The sequence below is a fragment of the Lissotriton vulgaris genome, chromosome 2_1 (assembly GCF_964263255.1).
Source record: "Lissotriton vulgaris chromosome 2_1, aLisVul1.2, whole genome shotgun sequence".
In the NCBI taxonomy this organism is placed as follows: domain Eukaryota; kingdom Metazoa; phylum Chordata; class Amphibia; order Caudata; family Salamandridae; genus Lissotriton; species Lissotriton vulgaris.
This window is the reverse complement of record NC_141687.1, coordinates 613,427,147-613,446,177: the sequence shown is the minus strand read 5'-3', so window position 1 is coordinate 613,446,177 and position 19,031 is coordinate 613,427,147. Positions and strand designations below refer to the sequence as shown.

Below are 19,031 nucleotides of genomic sequence, written 5' to 3'. Positions count from 1 at the left end.
TCCGAGGAGTAGCGGTGGGCCATCCAGCTCCAGTCACATCGGCATGCGGAACCAAGCCCGCTCGAAGGGGGATGACGAGGAAGAGGACATAGAGAGCCATCAGTCCGGAGAGGAGAAAAGGGGGAGGGACAGCACTCAGTTCACCCACTGGTGGAGGCGATCCGAACTTTGGAACACGATGCCTCGGGGTGCAGCAGCGCTCCAGATCAAGATACGCAGGACTCCCACTCATGATTGGTGAAGGTCTAGACTTTGGAGGATGGCAGCTCGTCGAGTGAGGGACACGCAAGTTCACACGCCCTCTTGTATTTTATTTCTTTTATTTGTACGGGTTGCCAGTTGTGCCTGTCCACACATTTATTTAGGTTTGCTAGGACAGGTTAGGATAGTTTAAAGGGTGGGTTGAAAGGGAGGGCAACAGACCTTCTCCTGCGAACAGGTCGGTCCCGTGAAGGGATGGGACTGGAAGGGGAGGGAGGTGGGGTGGGGGGAGGGTCAGGGGGGCTGCACGTTCATTCAAGTTGGGGTCGGGGAGGGGGGAGTTGGGGTAAGGGAGTTATAGTCTGGATTAAGCAGCTGTGCACTTTGAGATTTGGCACCACACACACACACTTCGGAGTCCGCCCTCATACATTTATTGATGGTTCCAATGGCCCGTAATCTAGAAACAACGCACCAGGGGAACAGGGGAGTTAGCATCCTGACGTGGAATGTTAATGGACTGGGTTCTAAAATTAAGAGAGGGCTTGTGAACGTTTACATCAAGAGGGTAGACCAGGATGTTACCCTCCTACAAGAAACTCATCTTAAGGGGACACAATGTGCTTTTATAGCTAGGGGGCGTCACAGAGTCCTGGCACATGCGGGCTATACGTCTGACTCCAGAGGCGTGGCGGTCATAGTTAAGAAGACCTCGCCATTCAATATCGCACGCACCTGGGTAGATCCAAAGGGAACATTTGTGGGGGTACAGGGGACATGGAATAGAAAGTTCTATATGCTAATTTCGGTGTATGCACCGCCAAAACTACAGACACGTACACTTACAGACCTGGCCAACATTCTACAAGACACGGCAGACACTATTCAGGTGGTGGGGGGAGACTTCAATGATGTCATGGATGTGGGGCAGGACAGATCGAGGGGTGGGGGGGGGAAGTCAGACGGCGCTGTCTCGTCAGATGCATAACCTAGGACCCATAGACGTATGGAGATGGCTACACCCTACCCAAACAGCTTACTCGTACTTTTCGGGGGCACGCAAGGCCTTCTCGAGGCTAGATTACGTCTTTATGCCGCAACAGTATCTGCAGGCTGAGGACAAGGCAGAATACAAGGCTAGAGGTGTGTCTGATCACTCGCCCCTGTTCGTGAGGGTGAGATGGCACCGGGGTGCGGGGGGGGCCTCTTGGCGCCTTGCGGCATGGGACCTACAGAATGTAGCTATAGTCCGTGGTCTTAGAGCAGACATCAAGGTATACGTAGCCGAAAACGAGGGTTCAGTAGACTCGGCGGTCACATTCTGGGAAGCCCTAAAACCGGTGCTATGAGATAGGCTGCGAGGCAGACTGGGGGAGGAGAGACGTAAGGTCCAAGCGGAAGTCTCTGCCCTGGAACAGACGGTCTTAGATTTGGAAAGGGACTACCACAGAACAAAGAACGCGGAGACCCTTAGACGGCTGTTGGATACCCAGAGGCAATATAGAGAGTTAGTAACCAACGAGGCAAAGACCCAGTCCCTGGCCACCCTCCACCGTCTTTACGACGTGGGAGACAAATCTGGCAAACTTCTGGCATGGCTCAGTAGGAAGGAACGGGCGGCGAGATGGGTCGAAAGTATCAGTAATGTAGACGGGGTGTTGGTCAATGTAGATGTGGAGATAACCGACGTCTTCGCCACGCACTATGAACGCTTCTATGCAGCGCGGGCTTTGGGAACGTGCGAGGAAGCGCTGGACTACATGGCCCAGACAGACTAACCGACGCTGCCGCCGGAGGCTCTTTTGGGCTTGGAGTCGGACATCACTATGGATGAAATCTCCGAAGCTATAGCAAAATTGAAACCGGGCAAAACCCCGGGGCCCAACGGCTTCCCGGCGGAATTTTTCAAACGCACGGCCGACCTCCTGTCGCGTCACCTTAAGGGGCTTTTTGCAGACGCATATCAGGAAGGGAAGCTCCCACCGGATCTATCTGTGGCCACAATAGTCCCAATCTATAAAGAAGGCAAGCCCTGGGAGGAATGCGCGTCCTTTCGCCCAATTTCCCTCCTCAATTACGGGGGTGAAGCTCCTGGCGACCATCCTGGCAGATCGCCTGAAAGTGGTCATACCGGATTTGATACACCTGGATCAATCCGTTTTTCTACCGGACAGGGCGACAAAATTGAACCTTAGACGAACACACAATTGGCTACAAGAGGTGAGGGGGAGAGAGGAGCCACACTGGTTTCTCTCCCTAGATGCCGAAAAAGCCTTTGATGCTGTCCACTGGCAGTTTCTTACGGCGGTCCTGCGTAAATTTGGCTTTGGTCCAAGTTTCCAGAAGTGGGTCCAGCTCCTTTATATCTCACCAAGAGCTAGAGTGCGGGTGAATGGAAGGCTGTCCCGGGAATTCCAGATCCAAAGGGGAACCCGTCAGGGATGCCCCTTGTCTCCTCTTCTTTTCACACTCACCATAGAGGTACTTGCAGCCAGGATCCGACAGAACAAGGGCATCATAGGTTTCATGAAATCGGGTACGGATCGTGAACAGGAAAAGATCTTGCTATATGCGGACGATGTCCTCCTATACATTACGAAACCGGAAACCACTGTCCCGGAGTTATTCCGGGAGTTAGCACAGTACGGTGGACGAGCAGGGCATACCCTAAACTGGCACAAATCTATCCTGTACGACCCAGGGGGCCAGGATACATGGGGGTGGCTGCCAGAACGGCTGCTGACCACGACCGAAGGTTTCCAATATTTGGGGATCTACATTACACTGGATGTGGCCCTATGGTTCCAGAGGAACCTGGAGTGGGTCATAATGAACGCAGTGGCGGATATGGACCGCTGGAGACAGCTCCCTCTCACTCTCCTTGGCCGTGCGGCCATGTAGAAGATGATAATCCTACCCAAATTCCTCTATGCCCTGCAAAACGAATACTACCCGTTGCCTTCCACGGTACTCACTAGAATTCACGCCGACCTGCGTACTTTTCTGTGGTTGGGCAAACAATCCAGGGTGGCTTTGATAACGCTGCAGAGGCACCAGTATAGCGGTGGTATCTCGCTACCCAGCCTGGAGGCGTACTATTGGGCGGAACACTTGACCCCGGTCAACGACTGGCTGCACGCCCCGGTGGACCACCCGACATATGCTCTAGAGAGATTTAAACTGTCGCCCAAGAATCTACTGTACTATCTCTACGGAGGCCTTAGACGGGCTCCGCTCCTCACGCTCACTGCGTGGAACAAGGCCACGAGACGCATGGGATGGGAGAGGAAGTACACAAGGCAGACACTGCTGCGGCACTGCCAATGGTTGACAGAACTCCGTAAGTTACGGGGATTCCAGAGATGGGACGATATTGGCATCTCCACAATTGGAGATGTAATAGCCAAGGGAGAGCTGAAGTCCTTCCGGGCTCTACAGGGTGACTTTGGTCTTCACGAGTCACAATTATTCAAATACTTGCAATTCCGACATGCATGGCGGGCACAAAATGTTCAATTGAAGGATATCCCGGAGTATGCACCGTTAGAGGGGCGTCTTCTCCAGGAGCAGATGGTGGGACAAGCAGTTTCCTTCAGATACAAAACCCTGACTAACAATATGCTGGGAGACCTGGCCAAACTCAGGGGTACATGGGAGGCGGAAGTAGGACAGATGGAAGACCTAGATTGGGAAATAGTCTTGATGCATCCGAGGGACGTGACTATTAAATCAAGACTGCTCCTGATTCAGTTTAATATACTCCACAGAACCTATTATGACAGACGGCGTCTCCTCCGTATGGGGAAAACAGATAATTCCCGCTGCCTTAGGTGCCTCCTACAGGAAGGGGACTTCTACCATACCTTGTGGGCTTGTGACAAAATACAAACCTACTGGACACACATTTTGGTGGAATTGGGGGAGGTTCTGGGGGTGCCGCTCCAACAGAAAACCAAGTTGGCATTGTTGGGCATGACCAGCGAGGTGGACCTTCCGCGCCCATTCATTACCTTTCTCGTGCTAGCATTGGTGGTGGCGAAAAGGGACATTGCAAAATACTGTGGGGCGCCGGAGCCGCCCGGCATTGACGAATGGAGGAGGGGATTGGACCTCTATATGGCAGCCGGAAGGGTGACATACAAGGCAAGGGGATGCCCTAAAAAATTCAGAAAAGTCTGGGCCAAATGGCGTCACTTTCATGGACTAGATGCGGGACTGTGAGGGAGGGGGATCTGGGGGTGGGGGCCGAGGCCATTTAGTTGTTAGAGTGCTAGGTAGGGGGGGGGAGGGAACGGAGTGATCCCAGGTTAATCAGTCGGGGTGCCCCTAGGCAAGGCATATACGATGCTTCAAGCAGAGAGGGATTCTTGGACTTTGAGGTGGGTGGGTTGGGGTGGGGTGTTAGGAGTGTGGCGGCTGCTTCATATGACTGTATTGTTGAGTTTTTTACGTTCTTCATTGTTATGTATTCAGGAATAATCTTCAAGTAACGAAAAATAGGAAAATTTGATGATTATGTGTGTAAAATGCTTGCTATTACAGTGGACTTGCCTGGTACTAGGCAGTAGAGGTCGGACGATTTGAATACGGATTGCCGCCCATCCCCCGGGATGTGGGCTGAATGGCTGTGTGAGATGCTGTTTGGAGACTACCTTTTGATCCCTCATGATAGACACTGTTAAGAGATATATGATTGCATCACAATAAAAAAAATTCCCCAAAAAAATGAATGCAGCAAGTCTCTCAGAAGGCTGGCCAGAAATGCAAGATTTGGCAGAATACTTTCCACCTTCACATTTAGTTGCAAATGGCAATTGGTGGCTTAAGCGGCGATGTGAGCGGACGTGCACGAACGGGGCTCCCGCTGCCATCGGCCTGTTTATATGCTATTTAAGCGGAGTCCTGCACTCGCCCCCCCCCCCCGGACTGCCTACGGGTGAGAGCGCGAGGTGTCCGGTGAGGCCGGGCTGAACTTTGTCGGAGGTGGCCCGCCATCTTGTGCCTCGGCGGCAACGGCTCCCGCGCCCGACTCTGGAGGCTGTGTCCTGAGGCTGCACACTGCCGGGGGTCTATGCATCATCCTGCCTGCCGGGCCTGGCTGGCGGAATGCCTCCGGCCGCACCCCTGCACTGCCGGTAAGACTCTGACTGGGAGAGGCGCCGTCGTCCGATTGTGAGCCCCGGGAGGAAGACCCGCCATCTTGCCGTGCCCCGGACCCGGCGGGGGTGCTCTAGCTGCTTGGGCCTCCCTGCTAGGGGAGCGTTATTCTACCCGGTGCTGGGGTGCAAATGGGATACCCCCGCTGGACACGCTGAGGCATCGGAGGAATCCTGGTCTTGCAGCACCCGCCATTTTGTGAGCTGCGGACGGCGCACTGGGAGCTGAGGGGACCCGTCGTGATCGGAGGGCCTAGAGTGACCTACAGAGTGAGCAGAGCCTTGGCTAAGCGACGCAGGGATCTGACCAGCGCTGCCTCTTGCCTGGACTGTGGAGGCCCGTCCCTGGACGATTGGTGCAGTGCTTCGGACAGGTACAGGGTTGAGGCGCAGGGTGGGGCCCCCCCCCCGCTGAGCCGCTGCTGCATAGGAGTTGAGGTCGATTGGTTTGCGGGGGGCCCTACAGAGATGGTCAAGATCCCCGAGACACTGAGGTGAGCTGTGCTGGTCCAGCGAGCGAGGGTGGGAAGTCGGCGGAGCCCGCCATTTTGTGCTTGCCGAGGACTGGCCACGGGGGCCCAGAGAATGCACTGGGGACTCATTGACTGGTCTGGGTGTGCCCTGCTCATCGCCCTTCTGCGGGCCTCTGGGTGACCCGTGCACAGCCTCCGGGTGTCCCTACACAGCGGGGCTGGACTGCATAACGGAGGTGAGCTGCCCGGACTGCTTCGGGGGTGGGGAGGAGGCCCACTGTTGTTTTGCTGCTGCGGGAGTCGGGTGGCCTGGGTCCGGGATCCTCGAGTGGCCAGGGTGTATGCCTGATCCCTGTACCGCAGCCTGACTGGTGCGACTTTCCCGGTGGGCCTGCCCCCCCTCTCTTCTGCCATTGCTTGCCGCTTGAGGCTGTGTGAACGCAGAGAAGTGACTGCCCCGACCTACTGGTGGAGCTTCTAGCCACAAGGGACAATGACGCGCTCCAATAAAGGCGCTAGGGCCGACCCGGCGGCGGCCCCTAAAGACAACACCATGGTGGCCATGTGGGGCAAGGCTGGGGCGCCTGCGGCCGGGGAGGGCCCATCTGGGCGGCTGCGGAATCCCCGCCAGTCACTCAGGCATTTATGGCCGCCTTTATGACTGAACTTAAGGCGGAGATAGGATCCCTGCGGTCTGAGGTGCACTCCTGCGTCACCGAGCTTAGGAAGGAGGTTACGGAGCTGGGGGACCGAGTTGACGGCCTAGAGAAAACCATGGACACGCGCACGGAAGATCAGGAGCACCTATGGCAGCGCCTGTTGGCCCTTGAGGAACAGAACATCGACCTCCAGATCAAGCAGGAAGATTTGGAAAACAGGAGTCGGTGAAACAACCTCCGTATCCGGGGGGTTCCGCTCGGAGAAGAGGGGGAAGACGTGATGGACTACGTGGCGCAGCTCCTTCACGAGGTCCGGGGGGGACGAGGACGTATCGCCCCCCACACTAGACCGGGCACACCGAGTGGCGGCCCCCGCGGGGAAACCGGGCCTCTTGCCGGACATCCGGACTAGGGTGCACTTTTTTCTAGAGAAAGAGGAGATCTGGAAACGTGCGCGAGACCAACCTGACCTCCAGGACAAGGGCCACAAAATTCAAATCTTCCAAGACTTGGCGCCTAACACGTTTAAGAGAAGACGAGCATTCCGCCCGGTGACGGAAAAGCTGCGGCGCATGAACATTCCCTACCAGTGGGGACACCCCTTCGCGCTCATTTTCCAGTGGGAGGGTAAACGCAGAGCTCTGAGGTCCTACACTGAGGCGGCACAGCTCCTCCGCATGTCGATGTCTCCCCCGGCGAGCCCAACCCGACCACCTCCCCGTAAGAGAACGCCGGCTGGCCCGGACTGGACCATGGTACAGAGACGGCGGCGCGCTCCTTCTGCTGCGGAGCCCACTCACAGTCAGGCTAAACAAGACATTATAGCCCACATTCGATCCCTTGAGGGGGATACGGCTGGACCGGGAGGGAGATCTCCCACGCCCTGACAGCAGACTTGGCGGTACTGTATCCTTCCTGGTGTGCCGACTCCACATCTACTGCGCCTGGCTTATGGGTCGGAATGCCGGGAGTACGTCTACTACGCCCCCGGAGCACGGTGGCCGAGGCCCGGGGCAGTGGGAGCCCCACGCCAAACTGTACCTTAGGATCACCACGACCCCCTGAACTGCCCCCTGGGGAGTGACATCCCGGAGAGCGTCCAAACCTGCGGGTGTAGGATGCCCTGTAATGGGGACAGTGAACTCTGGCCCCGTTGGCCGTGAGTGTTGGGTTTGAATGTACAGCCTTTCTGGCTGACAGGTTTTTGTCTTCTTCTTTCCTTTCCTTTTCTATCTCCCTCTGCTTTCTCTTCTGTCTATTTCCTCTTCTGCGTGGGACCTGGGGGGGAAGCGCTGGTGGCTGGAGGGGGGGGATGGAGAGTGGGCTTGTGCTTGGGGTGTGACTGTTGTGTGTGGCTTGGCGACGATGGTCCTGACAGTGACTCCTGATGGCTCCTGATACGGCTGGAAGTGTGCATGGCCCCCTGAAGATCCTGTCCCTCAATGTTAAGGGCCTTAACTCTCCCAATAAGCGCAAGCAGGTGTGGCACTATCTTACCCGCCAGAACCCGGACATTATTTTTCTACAGGAGACCCACCTTCTCCATGCTGATACTCTGCGCATGGCACACCCTAAGTACCCTTTACAATTTTGGGTGGCTACGGACACAAAGACAGCGGGGGTGGCGATACTGTGCAGGGCTGGCATCAGGCGGTGTATGGACAGACCCTTCAAGAGTGGTGATGGGTGCTTTCTCAGGGTGGGAGTGGAGGTGGGACGGAGACGCCTCACCCTATGCAACATCTATGCTCCCAATCAGGCGCAGGACCGCTACCTTAGGGACCTTTTGAGGGAGCAGGTGCCGCAGAACGGTTCATCGCTGGTGGTAGGAGGAGTCCTGAACCTGGTATGGGACTCAAAGCTCGATAGGAGTGAAGGCTCCTTTAGCGAAACTGGGGCGATGTCCTCGGGATTGCGTAAACGATTCAGGGACCTGGGGCTCTTCGATTCCTGGCGCTACTTCTCCCCGGATAAAAGGGAGTACTCATACTATTCCCATGCCCACCGTTCCTACTCTCGCATCGACTTCCTGTTCATATCCCCTGATCTCTCCCGCGAAGTCTTAGGGGTGGAGATGTCCGACATCTCAATTTCCGACCACGCTCACGTCGTATTGACCCTGCAAGATCCGGCGGCCGGCCCCCCCCAGGGAGCGGAAGTGGCATCTCCCACCGAGTGTCCTGCGGGATGCAGCGGATGTGGAGAGCATTCGTGAGGCCATCATTTCCTACTTCGAGCATAATGATATACCGGAAACGCCCTTCCCGGTGGTATGGGACGCCTTCAAGGCCACTATACGGGGCCATATCACGTCCCTCTCGATAGCCAGGGCGCGAGAGGTGCAAGCCCTGGAGGGCAGATTGACAGAGGAGTTGAGGGAGACTGAGGAGCGTGATCAAGCGTCTCTACTCAGACACTACGGAGGCGCCTGGCCAACCTAAGGGGTCAACTCCGACTGCTGCGTACCAACAGGGCCAAAACGGCCCTGGTGGCACTGAAGCAAAATTATCATGAGGGTGGCGATAAGGTGGGGAGCATGTTAGCGAGGCGGTTGAGAGCCAGGGCCGCTAAGGCCCACATAGCCAATGTGCAGTTACCGGATGGGACTAGAGTGGCGGCGGCTAGAGCTAAATGAGACGCTTCAGGGATTACTACGAATCCCTCTACACAGAGGAGAGGCCCCCCTCGGAGCTCATAGAGGAGGTGGTTGGGAACTATAGCGGCGCGACGATTCATCCCCACTTTGCCCAGCTCCTCGAACAGGCGATCACGCAGGAGGAGATAACGTCAGCAGTGCGGGAGTTGCGCTTAGGGAAGACACCTGGCCCTGACGGTCTTCCACTATCCTTCTATCGCCTTTTTCAGGCGCAGCTGGGCCCCCACCTGCTCCGGCTGTTTAACTCCTTCGCCTAAGACCGAGGCCCATCCCTAGACATGGGGATGGCTGAGATCGCCCGGATACTGAAAGCTGGGAAGGATCCGGCAATGTGCTCGTCCTACCGTCCAATTGCCTTACTGAATACTGATTTTAAAATCTACACAAAGATACTGGCGACACGCCTGGACCCCCACATGCCGGGCCTGGTCAACCCCGACCAAGTAGGTTTTATTCGAGGAAGGCAAGGGGTGGATAATGTGCGGAAAGTGGCGCATCTTGTCGGCAAGGCCCACCACTGGCGGAGCCCGGCTTGTCTCCTCTCTTTGGATGCCGAGAAGGCATTCGACCGCGTGGATTGGTCCTTCCTTAGAGCGGTTCTATATAAGATAGGCCTCGGTCCAAAGATGGTCGCTAGGATCATGGCACCCTACATTGCGCCGCGGGCCAGGATACGAGTGAACGGGCAACTCACGGACCAATTCGCCATTGGCAGAGGAACCAGGCAAGGGTGCCCGCTCTCGCCTCTCTTATTTGCTTTGGCGATTGAGCCGTTGGCTGACATGATTCGTCGGGCCCCAGACATCCATGGTATCCCGCTAGGTGGTCTGGATCATAAACTAGCGCTCTTTGCAGACAACCTCATACTGACGCTCACGAGACCGCGCGAATCCCTTCTGGCACTACACTCCGTGCTTAGCTTATTTGAACGCGTCTCGGGCTTGAAAATCAACCATGACAAGTCTTGGGCGCTCAATCTCACCATACCCCAGACAGAAATCCCCCACCTTGAACAGGCGGCACCCTACCGCTGGACGGGTCAGCATATCTGGTATCTTGGCCTACAGCTGACCTCCTCGCTCGAAGGCTGGACGCATGTTAACTGGAGAGACTATAGGCGAGCGGTGCTAGAGGATCTGCGGAAATGGAAGGCACTTGTGCCATCCTGGCTGGGACGAATAAACGCCATAAAGATGTCCATCCTACCCAAAATACTATATCTGTTCCAGTGACTGCCTACCCCCATCCCACTGCACAATATTAGAGCCTTGCAAAGGGACTTAACCAACTTTGTCTGGGGAGGTAAGAGGCCTCGCTTCTCGCAGGCACTCCTCCTGACACCCCGAGACCGGGGGGGACTGGGGTGCCGCAATCTAGTGGAGTACTATTGGGCGGCCCATCTCCGCTACATAGTAGAGTGGGGCACCACTGAAAGTGAGAAGGGGTGGCTGCACATGGATAGAGCCGTGACTGGACGCACCATATGGGACCTGGCGTGGACTCATAGGGCGGGGCACTCCCAGAGTGCTTATTTGGCGGTACCGACGAAAACGGTGCTGGACATATGGGATCAGGTGACAGTGCGTCGGGGCCTCACCACCTTTCCCTCACCACATACCCCGATTGAAGGGAATCCGTGGTTCCCGCCTGCCCTCCGCACTAGCGCTTTTCGCAGATGTCCCAAGGTGACTGTTGGATCCTCACGGACCTCTTTAACGGGGGCGCCCTGAAATCCTTCGCACACTGCAGGGAGGAATTCAGATTGACACCTGACGCCGAAATGCAATATATCCAACTAAGACACTGGGTAACGGGAGATGAGACCTACCGGACGGCTGCCCGTGCTTTCACCCCTTTTGAGAAATTGGCCCGTTATTTCACCGACTCAAAAGGCTTGGTCTCCAAGATCTATCATATTCTCCAGCACCCCCGGGCGCCGCTTCCCATACCTACCAGACTCGATGGCAGTCCCTCTCGGGTGCTGACATCACGCCTATGCAATGGTTGCGGCTGTGGCGTGACACACCCAAAATCTATCGTAGCGTCCCCCAACAAGAAAACGCTCATAAAATTAGGACTATGTGGTACTATACCCCACAGCGACTGCTGTGCTGGAGGACTTTTTACATATCTGGTGGACCTGCTCATCACTAGCCCCCTTCTGGAAGGAGGTTCTGAGCCATATCAGAGGGGTCCTGGGGTTCCCTTTGCCTGATGCTACTAGCACTGTTCTACTCAGGGTCAAACCATTCGGGCTCCTGGCACTTACCCACAATGACTGGACGATAGCGCTTCAAATGCTGGGAGCGGCCAGACAACTCATTGCTCTTTATTGGAAAAGAACGGAAGCGCCACCAGTGACTGCATGGTTTCTGCTTCTCTGGCATGTACTGACCATGGAGCTCCTCACGGCTAGATTGCAAGCCCGCGATACGCGCTTTAACAAAGTGTGGCAGCCCCTGGTAAAATACCTATGCAAAGTGGAGCACGCGCGTCATCTGCCCCCTAGGCTGTGAGCCCTGCGTCTGGTCGAGAATGCCCTGCTCCCTCCATAATGTGCCCGAGCGATTTGTTGTGCGTGGGCAGGGGACGTTGGACCCCGCTGACATTGACACTAGCCGATATTCCTTCCTTGGCCCTTGCTCTTTCTGTCTCTTGCTCGCCCTTTGATCTTTCCCCTCCTGCTCTCCCTTCTTTTTTCTGTTCTTACCTGCTGCTCTCTCCTTCGACATTGTACTACTGTTTGGACCCGTTTGGTCCTACGAATTTCCTAGTTGTTTTTTGTTCCTAGGTTGCCCCTGGCCCTTGGGACTGAGCGATCACGGCCAGTGGCTGTTAAGCCTTGACGCTACCACAAACAGCGAGGGAACGCGCAGCCGGCCCTTTCTGGGTTGTAGGCACTTTAGTACGCTTGTCAAATGCCTTGCCATGCCTCTCTGCTGAGTTTTATGAGCATTCCTTTTAACGCGACCGGCCCAAGTTGGGTTGTAGGCTTATCGCTGTGTATGGGTCACTGACAAGTTAATCCCACTTTCGGGGTCTTAATAAACAGATTTGAACACATTTAGTTGCAAATGAATGAATATTGGCAAGTAAGAGAGATTCAGCATATGATAAAGAAAGATGGGCTTTCGGTCGGGGCAGCATATTGTATCTTCTATATGAAGCAGAACGCAAGACAGTTATGGGGAGAACATGACGTCATGCTGTGATTGCTGGGAAGGGAGAAACGTATGGCACTACAGATACCTCTGTGGGTTGACCAGGTTACCCGAATGGGTGACCTCCTAAAGGGTTTTAAGCTTTAGGACACTCTTGGCCTCAACAATCTGGGATATGTGGAATTAAATCAATTATAACATTGAAGGTAGAATTCAGGTGACTCTGAATTCAGTTTTTAATTCTACCTACAATTGCAACAGCCTACCTCCAAACAAATCCTTTATCAAGGGTATCCCCGAAAATAGGTCACGGGCCAAGTCACCATCAAGTCACTTCTGGATAAAAAGATATGCACAATATTATGAATCATTAGTAATCCATAACCCGGACACGCTCCCAAAACTTATAAGTGGCTCGGGGGAAGATGTGGGACAGATGGATGATATCAAAGGGCTAACTGCACCTAGGGAGACTGCCAAGTCTGCTCGTTATAGACATTAACAGCTCCCTTATAACCGGAGTCATAATGGATTGCCTCAAAGTCGGCCAGGTCACGCCATTACTGAAATAACTGGGCTTAGACACTAATGATCAGAATAACTTCAGACCTGTCTCCGATCTCCCTCTCCTAGCTAAAATCCTGGAAAGGTGTTCTCCTCCAACTGACTTAACAAAAAGACAGCACCAACCTCTTAGACTCCCACCAATCAGGTTTCTGAAAATGCTGCAGCACAGAGACAAAGATCCTCAATGTCATCAACGATTTACACAAATCACTCTATGCAGGCCAATGCTCCCTACTTTATACTCCAGGATTTTTCAGCTGCCTCGACACCGTGAGCCACAACCTACTCATCAAGGTATTTCAAGAAAGGGTAGGGGCAGAAGAGGTGGTCTTAAAGTGATTCTCCTACTTTCTCCAAAACTGCACCCAAAGAATAAAGATTATAAACTTCTCATCAGACCTACACCCCTTCAGCAGGGGCTTCCCCCAAGGATCAGTTCTTTCATTTCAACATCTACATGGAACCTCTCATAACCTTACTCAAAAAGACTAACATCCCCTTCTACCTCTATGCTGACGACTCCCACATCTACCTTGAAACCTTCTCCTTTGATGACATTCATAGACTCAACAACACTCTAAGAGAAGTCCAACACTGGCTATCACTAAACAACCTGAAACTCAACAAAGACTAAACAGAAATTCTCCTCAGCTCCATCAAAGAGGAGAACCCCCAAATCGTAGAAAGGCTAAAAGCAACTGACGCTCTAAACGGCAATCTGACCCGGGCGGATTCCGCAAAATCGCTCTGAATCACCCTTGACCCTAAACTGGACATGACCAAACACATCAAGAACACCGCTAAGAGTGCCTTCCTTAACCTGAAGCTACTCAACAAAATAAAACCTTTCATCCTGCCTAACGACCTTAAACAAGCTACTCAATCCCTGGTGTTGTTCAGTCTAGACTACGAGAATGCTTCCCTCACAGGTACAGCAAAATCCCACTTAGCCCACCTCAGATCAACTCTCAATGCAGCTGCCACAATGGTCACCGGAGTAAAGAAGTATGAACACATCTCGCCAGCACTCAGAGAGATAAAATGGCTCCCAATTGAAATGCGTGCCAATTTCAGAACCGCTTGCCTCACGCACAAAGCCCTGCACACAGGGAAACCCACCTACATGTCTAACTCAAGAAGGTTGGTCAGACAAGAAGTCTCATAAGCTCCAACACTCTACTCCTCATCCCGCCGAAAATCCACAAACAAAAAAACGCTTGTAGACCCTTCTCTGGAAATGCCCCAAAATCTGGAACTCCATCTCAGGACTACCCCCTCCTTTATACAATTCAAAAGGCAACTCACAAGACCTCTTCCTCAACCGTACTCTCCTGAATGGATAGCCGCTGCCGAAATGCTTAAGCTTGCACATTGCAGGACAAACACTTGGTCACTAAGAATTCTTTCTCATCACCTCGCTAACCCCTTCTTCTCCCACCCTCCCTAAAGGAGGCTCGGCTCGAGTCAATGTGCTCAATATAATATTCTCCATGTCCTCCTTTCCTGCAATGCTGTTCAGTGCGCCAAGACTTTCAATTGCTCCATGAATCAATTTGTGAACGTCTGCCAGACTGTGCAATTCTACCCATGCTGTGAAGCGCTCCGATACCTTGGCTAGCGCTATATAAAACTATTCAATAAATAAATAAATACTTATTCAGTTTTAGAAGCTCCACAGGATTTATTACACCAGACATACACTAACTCGGGAATAATCAATCCCCTATATGCCTAATACTGCTAGAAACAATAGCATAGTTTTTACATTCAACTTGGTAATGCCAGAACCTTCAAAGGTTCTGGTGTGTAGTGGAAGAAACCTTATCAGGGGTTGAGCATCATACTAATACCCTAACCCCAAAAATAGCACTATTGAGCATTCTAGAGGAGATGGATATCAAAATATTTCCAAAAGTTTGAATGTATCTAGGGTTGGTTATTGTTAAAACGGATATTAACAGAGATTGATAAATGGCAAGCTGGTATGAACTGCTGTAAGATTTTGGTAAAATAAGTTTACGCACTCAGGGGTGGTCTTAAAAAACACCATCAAAGACAGTGGCAGTGGATGGAAATATTAGAAATTGTAATTAATGAAGACCATACCAATTGAACATTAATGTGACACGGTACTTCTCTGTTCAACGTAACCGGTGTTGGTCTGGCACCTTGATATGGATGTAAGGCTGTATCCATATTGTTTTAATTTGCGTTAATATTTTAAAATTTTAATAAGAATGGTGCATTAAAAAAGATAACACACAAACTAAGCAAACACGATTTTGGCACTGACACTACGCAAAAAGCTATGTGTACTTACACTGTGAACACCACCGTGCATACAATACAAAAGCACTGAGCTATGTGCACAAGAGGAGCTTAAATGCTAGGTTTCTAGTATGTGGGCACAGCTATGGTGCTACTTGTTGGATAGAACATATAGAAACAGAGCACGTAGGTCAAAGAGGATGCTTACGAGTGTTGAAGAACGTTGGAACAGAGGGACGGGTCCACCTTCTGCCAGCAGCCCAGGTGAGCAGCAGCTTTGTGCAATAAGTCACAGTAGCGGGCAGGTAGTAGGTGCTGCATGAGGATCACTGAGGTGCTGATGGACACCAGGAGAAACAGTTCACATGACCATCTTTTGTCATAATACTGTGTGTTCTGTGGGCCAGAGAGAAAAACAAGTGTTGGCGATCTATTCTCAGCCAGAATGTTGTTTCTAGTTGGGACTCTCTTCCTTACTGTTCCCCGCCCTATCACCCTCTAATCCTCTTCACACCTCAGATAAACAGCTTAAAATCTGCTTGCACAGGAAGGTAGATCATTTCACCTAAAACAAAGGCTTGCCCCATATCACAGCATCTTTATTCAAGGCCAGGGAATAGTGAAGCCCAATGAGTAGACTGAATAAACTTCCTACCTTCACAAACCAGATGGGCACAAAGGCCACATAGTAGGCACTGAGCATAGCGCTCAGGAGCACCTCCTTCATGCGCCAGTTGAAGTCCACCTTCAAGTACTCCACCTCGTTACGAATCAGATCAGGCGAGAGGCAACAAGCATGTGTTGGCATAGCCTCCACTCCATAGATCTGTCGTGTATGTTGCCGCCAGGTTTCCAGCAGCACTGTTAAATAGTCTTTGCCCCGGCCAGTGTTCACCTCTCCAGTGTCCCTGGGACCAATGGTGGAGACCTGGGAAAAGAATCCAGACTTCCGTAGGTCGCAGTTCAACTGCAGGAAAGGTATGTACATCCCAAAGCTGCAAAGAAGAATTAGGATATGAAGACATAGCAGCGGGTTAATATTTGCCCAGGTTCCATATTTCACAATAACTAATCTTTGTGCATCCCAAGCCTCTTATTATCTCTCTCACTTCACCCCCAGTCCTGCAATAGCTACCAAATGATTATTCAAGTTAGTTCACACATCTTATTGTCACTTATAAATCCCCCCAACATCCAAAGATTGTTGCAAATCGGGCATGTGTGCCTGAAATGTGACTTCACCTTACACCTCTCCCCTTGACTCGCATCAATTGAGCACTGCAGATTGCGAACACAGGCCTGGTACTGCGTATACATAAGAAAGCAATACTGAAAATGTAAAATGCACTGTGAATGTGACGGAATTTGAAACTGGAGAGTCGTATGGACAACTGGTGGCCTCAACAGAAGGATCCACTGAATGTGCTGACAAAACAGGGTAAACATTAGGAGCCAAAAAGACAAAATTGTATGCTAAACATTAGCTTATCACTTTTAGAAATAAAACATTTTGATAGGGTCCAATTTTCCCATTCAAATTTCTATTTTTGCATTTACCTGTGAATTAAATGAAGTATTTCATCATTTATGTAAGTGTTTGATGAATGCTTGTTTCTGTGTTTTTGTACATTACTTTGAAATATAAATCTTAGAGATTGCCTTTGCGGGAGTTCCCAAGCTGCAGTAGCAATTCAGTTGAGGACCAGAGAAGCCTAAATGAGGACCAGAGAAGTCTAAATGTTAAGCTGCTGCTGTAGAACATGCACACAAGCCTGCTATGAAGTCTTGCACCTTTAAGGTATTCTAGGTAAACATACTCAACATAATCCAACTATTTACTGATTAGGTTCTGACCAGCATCTAGTTTACTGCCAAAAGCTCTTCCTACACCCTAGGCAGGAAGTCATGAAGTGGGGGATGTGAGAAGTTGGCCTGATATGTAGTGCTCACTATTCTAGTGATCACTGTGTATCATTCCAACGATCCTTATTGATGATTGGTTGTAAGTCAACCTTATAGACCAGCTATCCTAGTAGCATGGACAAGAGCAGTCTTTAGGCTAAACTCTAGAGGGCGTGTTAAGCCAGCTGTTATACCATCACATATACCCCTTGAACACCAAGTGAAAGGACACCACACAAGTTATGAAAATAAAAGGATATTTATTTATAACAAGTCTACCCTGAACTCTTTATGAGTCAGGGAGCTAAGCACACAACAAAACTCTTATGAAAATACTTTAAGTTGCACAATTTACACAAATGCCCGAGGGGCACGAAAAACCATATACTACAAAAGTGGAATGCGAAATACTAGCAGGTAAGTAACAAGATCCAGAGGCTTCAGGATCGCTAGGACTACATACTGAACCCTAAGGTTAGGAGCAGGAGGCCTAGGGAGATCGGGTGCAGAGTGTGCACTCTCACGCGGGATGCGGGACAAAGTCTATGGATACTAGTATCTCGTAAAGTTACAGTTATCGGACGAATCCGACTAGATAGGCTGAAAACGAAAAAGGATCTGGACACTTAGATTTTGAACCTACGTTGGAGCACCGAAATGCTCGATGCTCGGGTTACCTAGCCCAGGGGCTGCGGCTGCATAGGGTTCAAAAGACGTCAGGAATCCTCGTTACAGTCTATGGAGCCTGAAAGAAGAAGTTGCGGGCAGGCGACCAGTGATGATGTTCGGAGTGATCCAAGCCTGGATCGATGATGGAGACGACCTGAAAGCAGAGGGGACTGAGTTCTTAATCACTAGCCAGTGATTAGGTGGGCACCAGGATGGCACCGGATGAAGTCACCTCGACCAGGTGAGTGGGTGACGCTGGGCTCTGCTGTCTCTCGGACCAGGAGGCGTTGTCGGCGACCAGGATGGAGGTGCGAGCTGTCCCACGAAGGTGTCTGCTGTTGGCGATGCTGGACCCAGGATTGGGGCAACAAACCTTGGCCAAGTCAAGCCCACGCGGTAGAGTCAAGATGGCGTCTGGAGTGGACCAGGAGGGTCCGGGGTGCTCCTCTGTTGGAGGGGAGCAAGGGCCAGTCTGGAGCAACCAGACCAGCGATGTAATCGTCGTGGTTCGTCGTCAGGAGGGCCACTAGCCAGCAGGCAAGTGACCGGACAACGCGGTGAGCAGCAAAGAGCAGAAGGGCCCCACGCAGATCTCGTGGATGCTGGGGGGCTGAAGTTCGGTGCTGGAGCTGCTCAGGGTTAGGGCTTCTCAAACCCCAAAGCACTCACTCGAGGATCCCTCGGCGGTCGTGCTGGATAAGCGTCGTGCAGTTTTGAAGATGGCTGGTCCCTTCAGGTCTCGTCACACCCATGAATCTCAGCTGGGCTGATGATGCAGGTAGAGGTCAGAGGTGCCAGGGAATCCGGGTCTCGTCGAGCTGGGCAGTCTTGATCCGGAGGATTGAAGTGCAGCAAACCGCAAGCGCTTAGATGGTGCCCGCTGGTGCAGGGTGGCTACTCCTTAGCCACAAGGGAGAGTCTTCAGAAATAGTCAAGAGTCCTTTCGTGGAAAGTAGTCAAGATTCAGAATTATCTAATTTGGGAAGGGGGCCCGCTCCTACCTTTATACTAAAGAAAGGGGCTGGCACGCGACTAGGTCCTGCCCATGGGTGGGACCGGGAAGGGGGGTGGTTCCACCCCTCTCCCTTGTCCGGGCTTTCCCCAGCTCAGGGGCTGGTGTGCCCCTGGAACTGGTTCAAGCCGGCATATGCACAGTGAGCACCGGGGTGCCACTTGCAGTCACCTTCCTCTCAGCCCTGCCTACCTGGGATACACAAAACCCTGTCTGGGATGGTGCTAGCACCGCCCCTGACAGGAAACCCTTTGTCCAAGCTCTCCTCGCTGGAAGGACTCCCAGCAGCAGGAGGTCAGGCTTGTGT

General features: G+C 52.3%; 1 protein-coding gene across 3 annotated transcripts in view; it reads right to left on the bottom strand.

The window, feature by feature from the left end:
- TMEM39B (transmembrane protein 39B) overlaps nt 1-19,031 on the bottom strand; it is a 230,285-nt gene that overhangs the window by 69,062 nt on the left and 142,192 nt on the right. For all 3 annotated transcript variants that reach the window (XM_086955660.1, XM_086955659.1, XM_086955661.1), the window contains 2 exons: nt 15,797-16,136; nt 15,350-15,537 (listed from right to left, as the gene is read on the bottom strand). In XM_086955660.1, the coding sequence (XP_086811786.1) occupies nt 15,350-15,537; nt 15,797-16,136 (528 nt within the window). The remainder of the gene's footprint in view (nt 1-15,349; nt 15,538-15,796; nt 16,137-19,031) is intronic.